The 18,724-nt window shown below is 44.2% G+C and overlaps 1 protein-coding gene across 1 annotated transcript in view; it reads left to right on the top strand.

Moving 5' to 3' along the window:
• The window catches only part of cachd1 (cache domain containing 1), a 71,100-nt gene that overhangs the window by 38,942 nt on the left and 13,434 nt on the right, over nt 1-18,724 (top strand). The window contains exons 4-15 of the mRNA XM_062395251.1: nt 532-638; nt 5,871-5,997; nt 7,953-8,097; nt 8,180-8,396; nt 8,488-8,637; nt 11,051-11,326; nt 11,798-11,947; nt 14,145-14,268; nt 14,362-14,479; nt 16,507-16,675; nt 16,849-16,991; nt 17,829-18,010. Coding sequence (XP_062251235.1) covers nt 532-638; nt 5,871-5,997; nt 7,953-8,097; nt 8,180-8,396; nt 8,488-8,637; nt 11,051-11,326; nt 11,798-11,947; nt 14,145-14,268; nt 14,362-14,479; nt 16,507-16,675; nt 16,849-16,991; nt 17,829-18,010 — 1,908 coding nt within the window. The remainder of the gene's footprint in view (nt 1-531; nt 639-5,870; nt 5,998-7,952; nt 8,098-8,179; nt 8,397-8,487; nt 8,638-11,050; nt 11,327-11,797; nt 11,948-14,144; nt 14,269-14,361; nt 14,480-16,506; nt 16,676-16,848; nt 16,992-17,828; nt 18,011-18,724) is intronic.

The following is an 18,724-nucleotide window of genomic DNA, read 5'->3' on the forward strand; positions in this document are numbered from 1 at the left end:
AAGTATAGAAATTGACTGAGCTCGGCGACAGATGATTTCGATCAGTGAAATGCGCCGGCAGCCTTTTCACTAATCAACTTCAGATGTAATTCAGGGAACTGGATATTGGCCTCGTTGGGGGAAAAGCACAATTCAATGCAATTTTTCTGTGGAAAATATTATTCACCAGCCACAACTACGACTTTTATATGAGGTCTGGGCAACACATGATACAGCCTAGTGTTCCAGTGTGTGCTAATGAAACTAACTGGGCCCATTAGTTCCAACAGATGTTTCATCTAATTGGATTAACTTCACACAGATTCGTGTAAATCTTGTTATGTAAGTTAAAAGCTTTTTTTCCCCTACAGTTTAAAATCTGAACATTAGCATAAAGTCCAAGGAACGCACAAACCTGTGAGTTTGGGTTTATTGGAAATAAAGAGGTGGAGCAGTAAATCTGTTTTGTGGGAAAACCAGAGCGGCTCCACCAACACATAGTCGGACGATATCTCTACATTTCTCAATTGTTGCCCGTTTGTGTTTGTTTAGCTTCGATGGAAACTTCAACACCAACGTCTCCAAGACCATCTGCTGCGATAGACTGTCCCCCACCGTCAACAGCCGGGCGTTCAACCCAGGACGGGACCTCAACTCAGGTTTGTGACTCCTATGCACACACACACACACACATTCACACACAGTCACAGACAAAAACAGACGCATTACATGAGGGTTAAATAATTTGTACCTTCTCTAAGGACGTTATGTTGTCACCCTTGTGAGTTTGTTGGTTTGATGGTAAACTTAACATGATGATGCAAAAACAACTGGATGATTCCAATGAAACCTGAAATTGAAAGGAAGCTTTTCAGTTTTAGTGCAAATCCAGGATTTCTTTTCACTTTCTCTGCCATTGACTGGACGTTTTCATTTAAATGTGGTTTCCTAATGGGACCATTGGGCCTCTTTGGCAGAGAGCTATAAAACCATTTTTTTAATGATAACGTCTTTTTTGTGTGTTAAACAGAAAACCCCCACTGATCTAAGGTTGAGTTGTACATGTCCAGAGAAGTGTGTTTTTTTTGTCTTTCCTCCGCTCCCTTACTCTCTCCGTCTTTCCTTCTCTCTCTGTTTCTTTTATCATCCTTTGAATTGAAAATGCTTTTTCTTTTTAAAAGCCTGAGATCAAATACACTCTGGTTTGACTTTGAACTCCTGTCTGCCGGGGCTGTCAGGTTGTGCAGGTTTTCATCATGCTGATGTGAGGATCCTTGTTTCTGTCCTCACTTTACCTCAGATAGAAGATTGCACCACTGAACATGTAACATCAACAGACCGCTAATAGCAAATCATATGAGTGAGAGCAATGGGAAACTGTTAGCTGGTGTTCTCCCACAACACATCTATTCAGGCTCCAGGTCGCACGTTACCAGGAAAATTCCAATGTGTCTGCATTTGATTAAGAGGGAAAAACGCCAAAAACAAATCCTCCAGGTTTTCTGTTCTTTTCTTTGCCATTGCTTGGTTACCAGTCTGCTCCTCCTGCTCCCGGGGATGAAATATCAAACTACATCGGATTGAACCACTTTCCATGTGTCTCTTTTAAGTTTCCAGTTCAAACCCAGTACTCGTTGTAAAATCACGGTCATTTCTCACCAGGAATTCAACCCAATCCCTGTTTGAGTTTAGAGGCTGTGTTGGTTTTCAAATACAAATCTGATTCTCACATGCGCACACTCAGATCATTTCAGGAAATTTCTGGAGTTCAGTCTGAAAGCAGCTTTAATAATCAGTGTTATAAGCAAATCTAGCTTTAACCAACCACACAACAGGAAAGGTTCTCCTTTAACATGTCATACAGGCAACAATTATGAGAATTATTTCTATTAACTATTTGATTTGCAGAATTATTTGACTATGCTGCACGACATGGGCGACTGCATCTGAATTTTTGTAACTTTTGAAATTGAACCTTTACTTTGCTCACTTTCCACCGCAATTGGCAAATTGTCCAAAGAGGCAGGACTTGAACTTCATATTCAGTTTTTTTTTATCATTCACTCGGTGCGAGAATGTGAGTTTCTCTGGGGCGGGACTGTTGTAGAAATGTTTGTCTTCTTCCCTGATGGTCGCCCTTCATTAAAAAAGTTGCCTTTTAGATGAGTCAGGACAACTTTGCACAAACTGCTTTATACTCGTCCTATGGAAACTGGACGTTGTCATCACTCGCTTTCCCCTCCAACTGCATTTGTTCCCCTCTCTCATCCCGTTGTGGCCCCTCGCCTCCCATTTCTCCCAGATATCTCAGCCTGCTTGTCTCTCCGCTCCGACCATTCATAATGACTGCCATTCATTGCACGTCACCATCGGCTGGGTGTTATTTTCCTTGCGAGCCAGTCGCGGCGAGTTCAAGTTACCTCTCTGTCTCCCCTCTCCTCTCCCTGCCCCTCCACACTCAGCCCTCCTTGACCCCCAAGCTCCCAGTGTATTCACTCTCTCCCATTTGTCTCAGCCCAGTCTAAACAAGCAGCCGCAGAGGGTGGGGGTGGGGGGGTTGAAAGAGCGAGGGATAATTGAGAGGGAGAGGATGATGAATGAAGGAGAAGGGGAAGGGTGAGAGCTGATTGGAATGGAGTAATTGTATCGAGACAGCATTGTATTCCTTCCATCTTCTCTCCTCTCACCTCAAATTTTTGCTATTTTCCTGGACGAAGGAGGGAAAGAGGGGGTAGTGGGGGGGAGTGGATGTGGGAGGCATCAGTCGTGATACTAGCAGGTGGGGGTGAAAAGACAGGTAGATGAGAGATGGCTGTTGTTGCAGGGCTGTGTGATTACAGGACTATTTTGATGCATCTTCTCTCCTCCATCTATTTTGTTTCCTATTTTCCGTTTTTTTCCCAAAGTAGTTTCATCCATTGTTCCGACTTGTTGATGTTGTGTTACTTCCCGAAGGTGAAGCATCAGACTACAGTCCATGTTGTAGATCCTGCCTCCTCCATGTTAGTGGATGGGTTTGTGCCAAACTAAAAGGACGTCAGATTAATTTTTCTCTAAGATGGTTTCTGTCATTTTCTATAATTCTTATCCACAGGGATGCATGTGCTAGTGTTCATTGTTGTTTACTATTGATAACTTATTTGATATGACATTGGGACATGATTGACAGCTGGGAGTGACTCATGACTGGCTCAACATTTATATATCTATTCACAAGATGGCTGCAGTGTTGTTGTCACCAATGAAGCTGGTTAAGAGCTTGTTTTTGGTATTATCGTGCAGTTCCATAATTACAGCTTCTACAGTGGGCTGAGATGAAGATGCACTAAGTCGACTCTTTGGGTACAGTCCTCTTCTGTTACTGGTTTATCTTCCTGATTCCACTACCCTGCACAACTTAAAGTGCTGCATCCAGTGTGTGTGATTTGGGTCGTGTTTCCCGTTCGTCCATCCGTTCCTGCAAAAATCCAAACATTGGTGGCAGAAGTGGAGCAGTGCGGCCTGACAGATGTTTACAGAGTCCTTCTTCTAGTGTCAACACAGCTGAGTGGTTCCTGTTTATATGAGCCTCAGAGATGGATGGAGTGACCGGGCAGGGATAACATAAGAGGAGCGACCGCCTTGTGCAAGAAGCTGCTGTGTCTCAAAGAAGTAGTTCCCTCGCCAAGGACACTCAGCCAGAGGGGATGACTTCGGCAGTCGGATAATTTTACAGTTGTTCTGTAATTTATCTGTTTGTGTGCGTACCTAATTTGTTTCAGATTTCCCTGCGAGTTGAATATTTGACTTTCAATTTTCCACAGCTCCAACAGGAAAAAAACTAAAAAAAGAAGTCTTTGGCTCGTTATATTGTTTGAAGGTTGGAAAAGGTCAAAACAAGTTCTGTTTAGCGGGTGATTAATTCAATGTGATCACAAGCCAAGAACCACAGCTGAGTCCGAACTCACCGTGAATGGAGGATAGTCTGTGGACTGTAGACTTAATTAACCACACACTCTATTTGAAATCCTATCCCAGGTCGTGGAAGTCGACATTTGAATAACATCAAATAGTCGGCTAATCAGGGGAATATTCTGTTAATGCATAGTCCTGCTAATGAGCAGCATGAATCACAATGCATTTTTATGAGAAGTAAGATCTTAAACATTTTAGTTGGAAAATAAACTGAACATAAGAAGAAACTCATATCAACGCTTACAAGTCTAGGTGTTGTGTTACTAACAGGATGTGAAGATATAGTACGTAACAATTCTTATAACGAACCTCTCAAATGAACCAGACCTATTTTTTTGACTTGTGCACTAACATCAAACAAACTTTTATTCAAGATTTCTTTCGTTCACCCTTTAATTGCGTCATATCGGCGTTGTCCATCTCTGCTGTAATGTCCGGGGTTGACCACAGATCACGAAGGAGAACCTCACGGCTAGCCATTTAGCCAGTCGGCTGTTTTTACCTTCCACTGTTTCTACTTGTGATGAGTAATGTATCATGATTATTCACCGCGGTTTGTTGCGTAATGTAATAAACATACGTTAACTCATCAGTGAACATGATTCAATGGTGGTCAAGACAACAACTCCCAGAATCCCGCACTGCTTCACAAGTTCATCAAGCTAGGTCTTTAATTTATCGATTTGATTGAGAGACCCCTAGTGGTGCAATTGACGTAATGACATTCATTATAGCTAAACTTTCTTAACACTTTCAGCCTGATTTGTGCTGGATTGTGATTTCAGATTACGAGACGACCCGAGGTGATGGATTCCTGTATTTTAACATTTGAACAGCTGAACAGTGTTTATTTTAACGAAGCCGAGCGTGATGGCTGCGCTCTGATTCATCCCTCTCTGCCTGGTTAAAGGCCTAAAGTTTCTATTTGTGTCCGCCCCCCCCCCCCCGCCTCAATCTCTCTTTGTGAAAGGCCGTTTTGTGTTGCAGCGAGCGGAAAGGAAGTTGCTGGCTTTGTGATGGGATCTCTGTGAAGATACTGTTTACTCTGTGACCCAGTAAAAAAAAAAAAAATGCCTGTTGGTGCTGAGCAAACCCTCGGGCTCGGTGTCTCGGTCCACGGCATTATGGAGTCTGTTATTTCAGCTTGTCCCGCAGCCGCGGCCCCCCCGACACACAGATCCAAATCTGGCGTCCGAAATAAAAGGGGTGGTATTGTAAACTTTTACAGTAGTTGCACAGTTCAGACTTCTTTTTCTCCTCAAAGTTGTTTTATTCTATGAGAAGAAGCATTTACATGTGTAGAGGGAGGTACTTAAGTCCATGTCATGCGTGAAGAGTATTGTATTAGGTGTGAAAGGTCCGTGAAACAGGAGATGGAGCACACAGACTTTGAGTTATGCTGTTTTAGCTGATTCTTTTCACCATTTGCTTCTCAATTTCTCAAGCTGACAACCTTCTAATTGATATTTGTACGAAATTATTCACGCAGCCACGGAGGAGTCAACAGAAAAAGATATTACACGGTGCAGATATGTAGCCTAAAGCAACAAACGCACACACACACACACACAAACATACGCGTAGCACATATACAGTGAGGCTATGTTAGGAGAGCAGAGCTTTAGCATCACATAAGGTGGAAGTTGATCACTACAACTGGAAGTCTTGGTTTTAATAAATTATGAAACATCATGAAACCTCTAGTTTCTCTGATCTTGCCACGCCAGTCCACACAGGATCCACAGCTGATCCCTGAACTGGAAGACGTCTCCTTCCTGGAACCTGAGCAAGAGCAATGTTCAAAGCGCTGAAGTTACTCATCTGTTTTCTCTCTTTCCCTCCTGACATTTCCCTTTACCCTCACCCCCCTCACCCCCCACCACCTATCATCTATCTGATATCCTCCTGTTCTCGCTGTGTCCTTTCCCTCTGTGCAGTGTTGGCAGACAACCTGAAGTCCAACCCGGGGATAAAGTGGCAGTACTTCAGCTCGGAGGAGGGCATCTTCACCGTCTTCCCCGCCCACAAGTTCCACTGCAAAGGAAACTTCGAGCACCGCAGCAGGTATCCAAAACAAACCTCTTCTTTCTCGAAATCTATCTAATTCAATCAATCCAATCTTTGCCTGTATAGGCCATATTCACAAATCACAATTTGACTCATTGGGCTTAACACCCTCTGACCTTTACCCCCAAATTCTCAGAGTGAGTCACACGTGAGTATCCGTCTCCCAGGACGTTGACAAAAATACCAATATTAACAACATTCGTGAGAAAGGACCGCGTGTTAATACATGGAAAATTGTATTAATGTCTAAAGTATTCACACAAAAGAGAAGAAGGTTAAGGCCACGACTTGTTCCTCCCCCGTGTCAGTTGCTGTGGGGTGGCCCAGAGGGCATGTCGATGGCATGCTGCCCTTGCACACCCCTGACACACACGGCCCTTTGGCAGGAATGTGTCTCTGTACCACTAAAGCCCACCGGAATCTCACACCTCCAGTGTGCAAGCTTCTTTTCTTTCTTTTCTTTACGGCCACAGCTTAAAGACGTCCCTCACTCTCGTCTTTTATTTCTCTGTCTTTGTCTTTCCGTCGCTCCCTGATGTTTTTCACATTGGCCTTTTCTCTTTTTAACTGTAATGTACTCTGTGTCTCTGTCGCTGTGTGAGTCAGTGAGCTGGCAGACGGCCATGACGGAGCTTGCGTTGCCTGGCTTGCTTCGCGTGTGAATGAGGCTTTGTGAGCACATCACTCGGCTCCTCCGCCCTGTGTTAGTGTCTCCTTGTCCGACGGGCCACACACACTCTGATCCGCCCCCCCCACCACCCATTGCACCACCCTGAAACCGACCAAACTTTACACTAAGGTTTAGAATTTACTTCTTGAACACAACTTTACTTTTAGCCTCGTGATTAGCTCAGAATAACATAGACTTGTTATTACAGTAAAAAGAAGTCCAGATGAATGAGGTGTTTTCATACTTAATCGAAAAGTTTTCTTTGTAACGAGACCTCAAAAGCTCCTGAAGACCTTATTTTTACTTTTCAAAAACACATGTGCATAAAACTGAAAAAGTTAAATTCCCTCTGTGTCTTTTGAAACTTGAAGATATCCCATATTAAAGGAGGTGTGCGCTCAATATTCTGGACAAATAACTCCACAGTGACAACATGAAACACAGAAGGAGATGGATCACCACCAGAAATAACAGAAGGGAAGGGAATCTGGTGAATGTTGTAGCTGAGCGATGAATAGAGAAGGAAAGACGACTCCCAAGTGGATCAAGGGAAAGCGAGGGATGAGGTGAAGGTCGAGGAGGGAGCGAAAGACGTTCTGTTTTCTGCAGATTCAAGAGATGGTTACTGGTGTCACTAAACGGTTTCTCCGGTTTATAGAAGATTACACTGCAGGAGGGATTATGATGTTTAAGAGTCTGCGCCTCCCATTCTTCTGAGTGCGTTAATCCAGGAACTAATATTCATTACGTCTTCAAACTCATTCCAATTTGGTGTAGAAAGGTCAGAGGTCAACGTCACACTGACCTCACAGAACAGGTTTTGGGCCTCATGAGGGAGTTTCCTCAAATTGGACACAAATGTTCACTTTAACTCACAGATGAACTGATTGGGATTTGGTGGTCAAAGGTCAGAGGTCACTTTGGATTATAAAAGGCTATAAATAAAAAATACATATGCTAATAACGACCAAAGCTCTCACATATAGGATAAAATCATGAAGGGATATTGTATAGGGAAAAGGTCAAAGGTCAGATTCACATTATTCTGCTCTTCTGGCCGTTATTCAACACCGTGACTCAGGAGCAGAAAGAGATTGTGCCCGTATATCGAGCATCGTGACAGTAGCTCTAGTTTCCAATTCATTAATATCAGCATTTTATTATCTCAGCGTAAAGGCTTTTACAAACAAGTTGATATTATTGTGGTTGGAGGATTTGTATGTACAGTATATTTCTCCGTAGCTCTGAAGCGTGTGTATTTATGTGTGTGTGTTTTCTGCAGGCCTGTGTACGTGTCAGCCGTGCGTCCCCAGTCTAAGCACATCGTGGTGATGGTCGACCACGGGGCGTCCGTCACTGAGACGCAGCTTCAGATCGCCAGGGACTCGGCGCTCGTCATCCTAAACTCCATCGACGAGCACGACAAGGTAAGTGAAACGGAAATGTTCGGGGGGCCGCTGTGTATTCTCCAAAGCTCGGGTGACATCGTCCTTATCGCTTCTTCGCCAGATCTCCATTCTCTCAGTGGCGGAGCTGGTTCGTGCCTGTGCTCTGGACCAGTGCTATAAGAGTCTGCTGTCGCCGGCCACCAGCGAGACCAAGAGGAAGATGAGCACCTTCATCTCCAACATCAAGGCCTCGGACGCGGCCACGCACCACGCCGGGGGCTTCCAGAAGGCTTTTCAGCTGCTGAGAAACACCAGCAGCCTCAGCAGGCAGAGCCCCAGTAAGAAAAACATACGGTATTTAAAAAGCTGCCTCAGGGATCGGTTCTTTTTGATATTAACTACTATGTGTGTGCTCGTGTTCTTCCCCAGCGACTGACATGGTGATCATCTACCTGTCGTCCGGTATCACGACCCGGGAGTCGTCGGAGCAGGAGAAGAGAGCGACGCTCAGCGTGGTCAGAGAGGAGAACCGGCACCTCAACAACTCGGTCATGATCCTCACCTACGCTCTCATGAACGGTGGGTCGACTCCTCCAGACACTTCAGAAGAGAGTCTTCAGTTTATTTTCACACATTCAAAAACAAATAGATAATACTTTTTGATGGACGGATGGATTTCTTTTTTAATTTAAATAAGAAATCGGCAGTTTGAGTTTCTACCATACAGTATTTTTAAAACGCTGTATTAGTGGTATGTTATTATATTAATGAGTTGTATTATGTATCATTCAAATTCCAAGATATCCCAGAAGATAAGAACCCAAGCAGCCCCACATTTTAGTTTGATGAGAGGGAAGAAAACTATTTTCATTCACAGTTTCAGAGCTTCGTCAAATTTGCTTGTTTTGAAAGGTTTTAGCCGGTATCTGCATCTGCACATTAAACTAAACTAAATGTGTAGCGTCTAGATATATCTCAAATATTACTCACATATGAGACTTGTGTATTTTTAGGACATTTTTGTTTTGGCTTTCAATCTGTCTCGAGTGACATTTCCTCCACATTGCACATTTGTCATGTGTGGTTCTGCTGGGAGCCCTTTCTGTTTGTTAGATCCTCTCTCATGGGCACAATGTGCTTAAGAGAAGACTGAAGGTTAGAGAGGTGCTCAGAAACCTCAAAGGCTTTTTGTTTTCATTGTGTGTGCGTGTGTTTGTGTTGCTGTAGGCTACACAACTTGTCTGTGCATCTGCCTCCTCTGATTCCCACCTTGCTCTGCAACACACACACACACACACACACACACACACACGCACCTCTTCCTTGCATGCATTAGTCCACCATTAATACAAATAATTTCTGCATCGGAGAATGGAAATGAGCAACATCTAAGGAGAGGAGAGAGTGAGACTTCAAAGGGGCGTCCTGCTCGCTGTGTGTGACTGACAGAGGACCTCGGCTGTGTAAAGAGCTCCATGATGAAAAGGATGCAGAAACCTATCATCCTCTGAGTTTATTAGAATTGCATATCCCCAAAAACATTTGTTTTGCTGCTGACGCTGCGGGCACACAGCTGAAAGGCCCACTGTGGGGTGTGTGTGTGTGTGTGTGTGTGGGGGGGGGGCTGTTTACCTGCATCCCCTGCCAAATGTCGAGTGCTGATTGTTCAAGGAGATCAGCAGGCCCTTGGCTGTAGAATACACAGGTGTGTGTGTGTGGGGGTACATTATTAAATGTACTATTAAAAGAGCTTCAAACCTTTATCTGGTTAAATTACTTGTCAACTAAATGTTTCAGCACAATTTACGATTCTGTAGATTCGATCTGATAAAATAACTCTTCATTATAAACAAAGACCTCCAAGGAAGTCAGGGTCAATTTCTGGAATCCATCTCTCTTCGATGGGATTCATTGAAAGGGAAAGACTCATTTGTTGGCCATATTTTGAACGAGCCCAGTTGTGTTGACGTCTTCAAATGCAGCCTCTGAAGGATGAGGCCCCTGAATTGAGAGTTTTGGCAAGAACTGTTATTGTGACTGTGGTTCGGTTACAAGAAAAAACACAAGAGTAAAGTTCTTTTGGTCGGCGAGGTGCATTAAAAGTGGGGAATGCTCCTCAGGAATTTAAAATGAACGAATCCTGAGCTGTCTGCCCCCCCCCGTGTTTGTTTGACGCCGCTGCCCCTGGCGACACCGATGCCCTCCGGCCGCCCGGCCTGAACGATCAGCCGAGCAGAGCCTTGGCATTAAAAGGGGATTCTGCTGTAATCCAGTCAATGATTGCAAGCTGGCAGACATGCCATGTTCCTATCCGGCCTAATAGCTTGTGGGATGCCAAATGCTCCAGGTGACAGCTGTAAGGGCCCCCCCCCCCGGTCGTCCGTTCTCCTCTGAACGACCTTATGAAGCTTGGAAAGATAAAATCTGAAGTGAGCATTAACTTCTGGGACACATGAGGATTCACCCACGCCACGGTCCGGTCCGGCAGATGCGTGGGATTGTACGAGCAGAGCCGATGGAGATAATGAAACCGGATCACAGATCAGGGTCCGGCATGTAGGAAATACCTCTGCTGTTGTCGCCGAATCAATTTTGGGGGAGTCGGCGAGGCAGATTCAAGCTTCTCGCTGCGGGACCACGTGAACTGCATGACGTCAATTGTTCCCAAAATACAACTTGATGAATTCAGCCCCTGTTTGGCAGCTGGTGTGTGATTTCTCTCTCTCTCCAGCTCCTTGAAGGAACTGGTATTTATTAATTTTTATACAGCCGAGAGGAGAGAAAAGCAAAAAGGTCGCCATCTATAAATGAGATTTGAGTCATGAGCTCTTTACTCTCATTGCCTCCCTCTCAGCGACTCCTTCCTCTTTTCATTTGTGCAGTTACCTCATTCAATAAGCCCTCAGCCGTGCCATCACTTACAGATTTGTCCTCAATATCCCTGTTTGATTTAATCAAACTAATTCTGTTATCACCCCCCCTCCTCCTGCAGAGGGAGTAACAGGCCTGAAGGAGCTGGCCTTCATGAGGGACCTTGCCGAGCAGAATTCGGTGAAGTACGGCGTGGACAGAGACCGGGGCCGCTCCTCGTCGTCTTCGTCTGGGTCGTCGGGAGCTTCGATGATACCGGTGGTGAAGGGGAGCATGATGGTTCTCAACCAGCTGAGCAACCTGGAGACGACAGTGGGACGCTTCTACATCAACCTCCCCAACCGTATGATCGACCTGGCCGGCTTCAGCCTGCCCTACACCGACCCCATGGGAGACGGTGAGTGGTCCGGACTCAACTCGACTGAAGTTCAATCAGAGGGTGGATTCAGTTTATCGCCAAATAACCTTCAGTCAGGTCAATTTGTAATGAGAAGAACTAAATTAAGATAAACCAATTCATTGATTAACCTGATTATCCGAGTGATTCAGTTTCTGACATTAATCTGGTTGTGTTTACGAGGAGCAGCGGTGTTAAGTGAGGAAATAGGCAAGGTTAATAATGATAACAAATGAACATGGTTAATAAGCGTTATTATTTTAGTTTTCTTATAAAGTCCTGAGTAACTGTATCAGCCTCATCCTTTCTAAAAATAAGGCATAGTACATATAAAGTATACCATTTTAAACCTGCCGACCAAGAGTTGGTCCGAATTTAACAGAGATAAATGAAAATAGCCAAATAAAACCAAACTATTGACACAAGACGAGTTAAGGTTTATAATCTGCTCTCTTGTATTTGTCTCTCCAGGATTTATCATGACCGTGAGCCGGCCGTGCTACTTTGGGAACCTGCTGCTCGGCGTGGTCGGGGTGGATGTGAACCTGGCCTACATCTTGGAGGATGTCACCTACTACCAAGACTCGCTGGCTTCATACACCTTCCTCATCGACAACAAAGGTCAGTGACATGAGGAACGGAGTCTGGTGGTTATCGTTATGTGTTTGTCATCAGCAGGATTACCCTCTGCTGCTCCTCTGCTCAGCTTGTGATCATTGGAAGGTGTTTCAGCACATTAAGCTTTAAATTGCTGCAGAGTTATGAGCCAGTGATAAAACAAGCATCAGGTCAAATCTCTCATCTCAAAGGTCGCACAGACTCCAGTGTTCTCAATCTTCATTAGTCACACTCCAAAGAGTTGGAAAAGGGTGTATTTGGGTTTTTCTTCTATTTGGTCTGTCTCAACTTCCTCCCCAGCCGTGACCCCACATGAGACTCGACTGGCGTCTCCTCTGCGGCGCTGGCACCTCTTCGGCCTTTCAGTCTCCACGGCTGCAGTGCAGGGCGGTAGTGCTCACGTCCGGCGCTGGTTTGTCTTGGCCCCCGCTGCAGGTGGCTCGACTAAACCAAACTGCTGCCATACAACCGTAAAGTTGTTTACTCTGCGGGCCTGTGGATGTGTGTCATTAATGGACGGGATGGTTAAACTGAATAATATTAGCTTCCAAAACACAGACGGACAGGAAGCCCGCGTGCTGCAGCAGTATTTCTCTTTTCTGGAAGCACGCTGCATCCGTCGCTGTCAACACATCGCGGGGCGTCAGTAGGAATGTCAGGAATTCTGCTTCCAGGTTTTCACACCAATGTGGATTACAGGGTTAAACAATTCCTTAGAAATGCCACCCCGTTGGAAAATGGGGGGAACATTTTGCTAAGCCTGAGCTCAAATATGTCTTTTAGAGGGTAAGGTTGTGGAAAGGTGGGATGAAGGAGAGAGTTGAGGTGGAGGGAGGTCGTAAAACCTCCAGAATGAAATGACGTGGAGCTTCAGAATCCCTCCCGGCTGCTCCCATGAGGGAACCTTCTCAGCTCAATGCGTCTCTTCATCCCTCCTGTGAACTGTTTGTTTTTGCAATGCAAACGCCGTCACATCATTACACCTTATTACTGCACCGCGCTTATTAACACAGCAACTCGGTAAACACAGACAAATGGCTCCAATTAAAGTCATTAGCTGCCATTCAAACCGCCCGCTGCCGATTTAGAATGTAGGTGAATATGATTAGGTAAATAAGCCGCTGACAAGAGGCTCCTGGACCAGCAGGTAAAAATAGCAGATGAGTGCAGTAGACGTAGTTTTTACGTGGAGGAAATTTAGTGAAATGTATTTTACGACTCTCTGAGACTGTGTGTGACTCAATTAAGTGTCCACCTGAGGGAGATTCATGAAGGTGTGTGTATGGTGTGTACTGTAGTTTGGCATATTATTAAGAACAGAGAGGCCTTGTGTTACACAGCAGACGGATTTCCCTTTTTAAGAGTGTGACACACCACACCTGCTGATACTTAAACACACACACGTACACACACACACACACACACACGTACACACACTCTCTCTTTGTCACTAAATATACACAGCATGTTAGAGCTGAGCGACAAACACACGATATGTTGTTTGTTCGCTGCCTTTCAGGACAGATGGGCTCTCAGTCGAGTTTCTTCAGAGCTTTGTGTGTTTCCCCAAAAACAGTTCCTGCCTCGGTTCAGAGCCACGACTTCACCAGAGCCGCCGAGCTGCTGCAGAACAGTGTGAAGGCTCAATGCTGTGGTTTCTATTCAGGGGAATTTAAATAATGAGGGGAAAGAGCAGAATTAGAAATGAGCTTTGTCCACTTTGATTTATGCAGAGACCTTGTAGCAGCAACTGCTTTATATTGATGTTAGAAGTTGGATGAACACACATTTTAATACACTTGTATATTATTATTTGTATATTGTATATTATTATACACGTGTATATTATTATAATGTCAAATGACAAATATTAAGTGATTTCAATGATTAAGGCCAAGTTGTTTTTTGGTAGAAGTTACAACTTACAGGCAGAATCTTATGATTTTGGCCGCAGCAAACAAGTATTTGTACTTTTTTTTTTACAGTTTTCTTCGGGTCTTTTGAAAAATTAAAGTATTTGTACCAGTTTTTGCTTTTCGCAGCAAGTTGCCTGTAAATGCTATCAGGCAATAAAGTGACAAACATTCAGACACATCAGCAGAAGTTTTTCTTTTATTGGCTCTTTACATGTTGCTGTTTCTACTCCGACATTCTTGATCCTCGATTGTGCTTTGGTTCTGATGGTGTGATTGATTCCCAGGCTACACCCTGATGCACCCGTCCCTGACGCGGCCCTACCTCATGACCGAGCCTCCCCTGCACACAGACATCACCCACTACGAGAACATCCCCAGGTTCCACCTGGTCCGGCAGAACATCCTCAAGTAAGAGAGAACAAGGAACAAGTTTCAATGAATTCAAAACACGCATAATGCAGTTTTGTGATTTGATAAATGTTTTTTTGTTTTTTTCCACAGCCTCCCTCTGGGGAGTCAGGTCATCGCCGTGCCGGTGAACTCGTCCCTGTCGTGGCACACCAACCGACTCCGGGACAACAGCAAGGACGCGTACAATGTCAGCTACGCCTGGAAACTGGTGGGTGATGGATTTGCAGACTCGTATCTCCTTTACTCCAAAATGAGTGGGCGGTGGTGGGTATTTTAAAACGTGGGTAAACCCGCAGCCAGAAGAGGAACGTGAGTCATGTTAAAAACGTGCTCTCTCTCTCTCACCTCACAAATCGGCTCGTTCGCCCTGGTGTCATGTTTCTATCACTGCTGATCAGAGGCAGAGTCATTTGACCCGGGAGTCAATGCCCATTGTAACCATTATAATAACAGACAGAAGCCGGATGTTAGTGGGTTTATTATGACCAGTGGAAAAGGGGCTTGAGACACAAACATTTTATTTCTTTAGTTATATCCAACATGTTTGCCTTCAGCCGAGATTGGACCATGAATTACTTGCCTGTAGTTATTTTCTTGCAACACAGACACATAAGACAAACGAGGGTATGTTTAAAAGCTATTTACACACACTCATGTAGGCCATGTCTCATCCTGTCACCAAGTTTCACAGAACTTATTATCTTATTACCTGTAAAATCCAGATGTGTCTAAAAGCTAAAAAGAAACTAGCTGAGAAGAGGAGTCACACCAAAGATGCAACATGGAATATTTTCTGGCCCGAGAATATTTACATATTAAAACATGTGAGGATTGAAATTAGAAACTGAGCAGTACCTTATTTTGTTCCTAATTAAAACGCCAGTTGCCTGAAGTAAAAAGGATTTCAGAGCAGAACAGGCTCCTGCACATGGAGACAAATGAAGACTCGGGGCCTGTAAGACTTTAATCAAGGCGTGAAAACATCTCTCTCATCTACTTTTATCTCCAACGCTTCCATTTCTGTCTGCGACTCTTTATCATTACTGCACCGCTGTCTAACAGTAATATAGAGATTTATGTTCCCAGCCTTTGTGTCTCCACCAAACCTCTGCCACCTTCAATTAGTCCCGGTGATAAAAACAAAGTGCTCCCACACCCAGAAACTGTCTCTCCGTCAAATCTGCTTTGCCTCCCAGGCCTTGAAGCGTCATGTTTTTTTGGAGGAAAAATAAATGGCGTCAGGACGACATTAGCATCACGCTGAGTCTTTTTCATTTCTGACATTTACACTTTTGGCAGGAGCAAAAACACAACACTTACTTTAGGCATTTTTACTTTCCGCCCTTTTTAAAGGGATTTTGACATTTTGTGTTTTTCTCACGCTGACGAGCTCAAACACCTTCACCGTGAGTTTGGCAGCTTTCTGTGTTATTTTTAAAATTAATTTTTCCGGAGCCAGATAAAATGTGAACTGACTTCAGAAGTGTCTGTCTTCAGCCAGATAATGTCAGGGGAATCAGTTATGAGTCTTTCATTTTGTTCATCTAGTGACCGAGAAAATCAGCAGCCAAGGCTTCACCCATTTAGTTCCTGGTTCTCTCTGACTGTCGTCTACTGGTTGTTTGTCAGTTTGTTATTTAAAAGCAACATTTTAGAACTTAAGACCTGACCATTCCTGCAGGGTGCATTTAGAAGCAGTCGAGTGAAAAACGCTGATATATAGGTGACAATAATCTTTAGTGAAAGATCCCTGCTGACTATGAAACACTGGAAAGACTTTCATGTGATTTCAACCCAATTTTAAAGCGTCAAATAAGTCATCAAAACCATGTGTACTTAGATTTTTTATTTTGACCAGGAGGAGGCAGGATTTATGACCTGTACTGCAGCCAGCCAACAGATGGCGATCAAGATGATATGGCTTCACTTTTATGGAGCTGTCATGTCGTCCATCTTTATTTACAGTCTCCGGCTGAGCCTGGTCTCCTAGATGAATCCATCAGAGCTTGTTTCGGAGTAAAAGTTGTCTTATCAGGAACAAGGAACAATGAGAACTTATAAACTCAAAGTCGGGAAACAAACCTGATAAAATCTGTTGACATATATGTACGGATATCTTTCTCTCTCGGTCATCTCCAGATTCTGCAACACTGTTAACAATATGTTTATGTCGATGTAACGCATTAAATCCTCCTCCTCCTCCTCCTCCTCCTCCTCCTCCTCCTCCTCCTCCAGGTCCAGGACACGTCATTCATCCTGTGCATCGTGTACGTGCAGCCTGAGATCCCGGTGAAGCACCTGAAGAACCTGAACACGTCTCCCAGCTCGAAGCTGCTCTACCACCGCTTGGACCTGCTGGGTCAGCCCAGCTCCTGCCTGCACTTCAAACAGCTCGCCACTGTCGGTGAGAAAAGCAACAGATCCAAGGACGTGAAGAACTGGAACTTAAACACACATAGTTTTTTCTCCATGTGAAAACCACTTTTACTGCAGGGGGCGCTGTTTCTGTCGTCATCTCGACAACATTGTTTAAACTGAACTTCTGACCGTCTTTCTTTCCCTTTCTGTATTTCCCAGAATCCCCCACGGTGATGTTGGCAGCCGGCAGCTTCTCCTCCCCCTACGAGCACCTCAGTCAGCCAGAAACCAAGCGCATGGTGGAGCACTACACCGCCTACCTGAGCGATAACACCAGGCTCATCGCCAACCCAGGCCTCAAGGTACACAAGCACACAAGCCTGGGAGAGTACAAGCAACTCGCAGCCTCATGGAACACACACTCACACACGCACAAACACTCTTTTGTTTACCTGACAAACACAACGCACATGGTCCAGCCCTGTGCTCAGGTCACAGTTACGTATGCAAATGTTCCTGCATGTTAGTATGTACAAAAAGCATTGAACACAAAACATAACTCTATTTCTTTTAAGTAGGAGTTCTTTGAAATACTTTTTTTTTTTCCATTGCAGCTTTAGTCCTGCATCTTCAAAACATCCGATGTGCACGTCTACGATTAAAAACTTTAAAATGGAGTTCTGCATCTTTAAGAAGGGGGGAAAAACCCCCATGTGGTTTTGGAAGTCTGTGTGCTCTGCTGCCCTGGAGGGGGGGGGGGGAGTAGGAGGTTAGAGTTTGAACTCCCGGCTCTGATTCCCAGGCTGGTCTTAGAGGCCCCCCCCCCCCCCCAGTGACCTCATCACCTCTTACAAACTCAGAAGCTGCTCGGAAAATAACACAGATGTGATTTTTTCTTTCTGGGCTTTTTAGACTAATAAATCACATTAAAGCGTAAAAGCTGGATTTGTAAGATTGGCTATTTCTTCTCTCTTCATCAAAATTAACTAATTATAGATACAGAACAATAATTCCACCTTTAAGTTAGTTGTACCTTTTAAAAGACCATGTTAACTTTTTTCCTTTATTGTTTGTGGGTTTGTCTTTAAACTAAATTGCAAAGTTCCCTTTTCCAACTTTTCCTTTTTTTGCGGCCAAACCCAGATTAAAACTTTTTCTCCTCTCTCCATCTTCCTCCGTCTCTCCATCCCTCCCCGCAGTCCTCCGTCAGGAACGAGGTTATGGCGACCAGTCACGTCACGGATGAGTGGATGACACTAATGGAAATGAGTAGCCTCAACTGCTACATTGTGCGCCGTTACATAGCAACCCCCAGTGGGGTGCTCCGGATTTACCCGGGATCACTGATGGACAAAGCCTTCGACCCGACCCGCAGACAATGGTGAGGCTTAGTGAGGAACAGGGGAGAATGTGTGTGTGTGTCTGTGTGTTAGGTATTTGGGGTAGGTACACATTAAAGGGAAGGAGTATGTGTGAAAACTCAGGTGAATGTTTGTGCTCGAACGATCTGCCTTTACTGAGTTAAATTTCAATAAATTACAAATCAGTACTAATCATTTTTTGAGAAAATTTAACTTGTTTTTTAAAAGCTTTTAGAAGTATTTATCTTACTCAAGCAAGTTTAGTGTTTTTCTGGTATTTCTTTCTTTTTTGTGAGGTTCATTGGAAGATTAAAACTTTTACAAGTTAAAGAGGAAGGAGGGTGTTTTTCAACCTGGGTGCCATTCAAATTCAAAATGAAACAAATATGTAAAAAAAACAAACTCAGAGCAATATCCACTTAGTTTATAAACATGAGTGTAAATGAGTCGCACTTAACTGAGACTTTAAGCAAAGGCCGAGAATAAAATATTTGAGCCAGTAATTGGTGAAAAATTAACTTTTAGTGGACTATTGATGGACTGTCGCAGTTGCCCCATAAGATTACATTGTAGTCACTGCTGCTGTGCCGTGGCTCGTTTCACAAATTGATTTAAAATATGTACTATCAATGTAGACACCCTAAGTTATAAACACAGGGGCCAGGTTTCAATAACACCACTAAAGGAATACTTAGGCTAATTTGTTCGTCCAGCACAGATCACGTTCCTGCAAG

The sequence above is a fragment of the Platichthys flesus genome, chromosome 9, assembly GCF_949316205.1.
Source record: "Platichthys flesus chromosome 9, fPlaFle2.1, whole genome shotgun sequence".
NCBI classification, from domain to species: Eukaryota; Metazoa; Chordata; class Actinopteri; order Pleuronectiformes; family Pleuronectidae; genus Platichthys; species Platichthys flesus.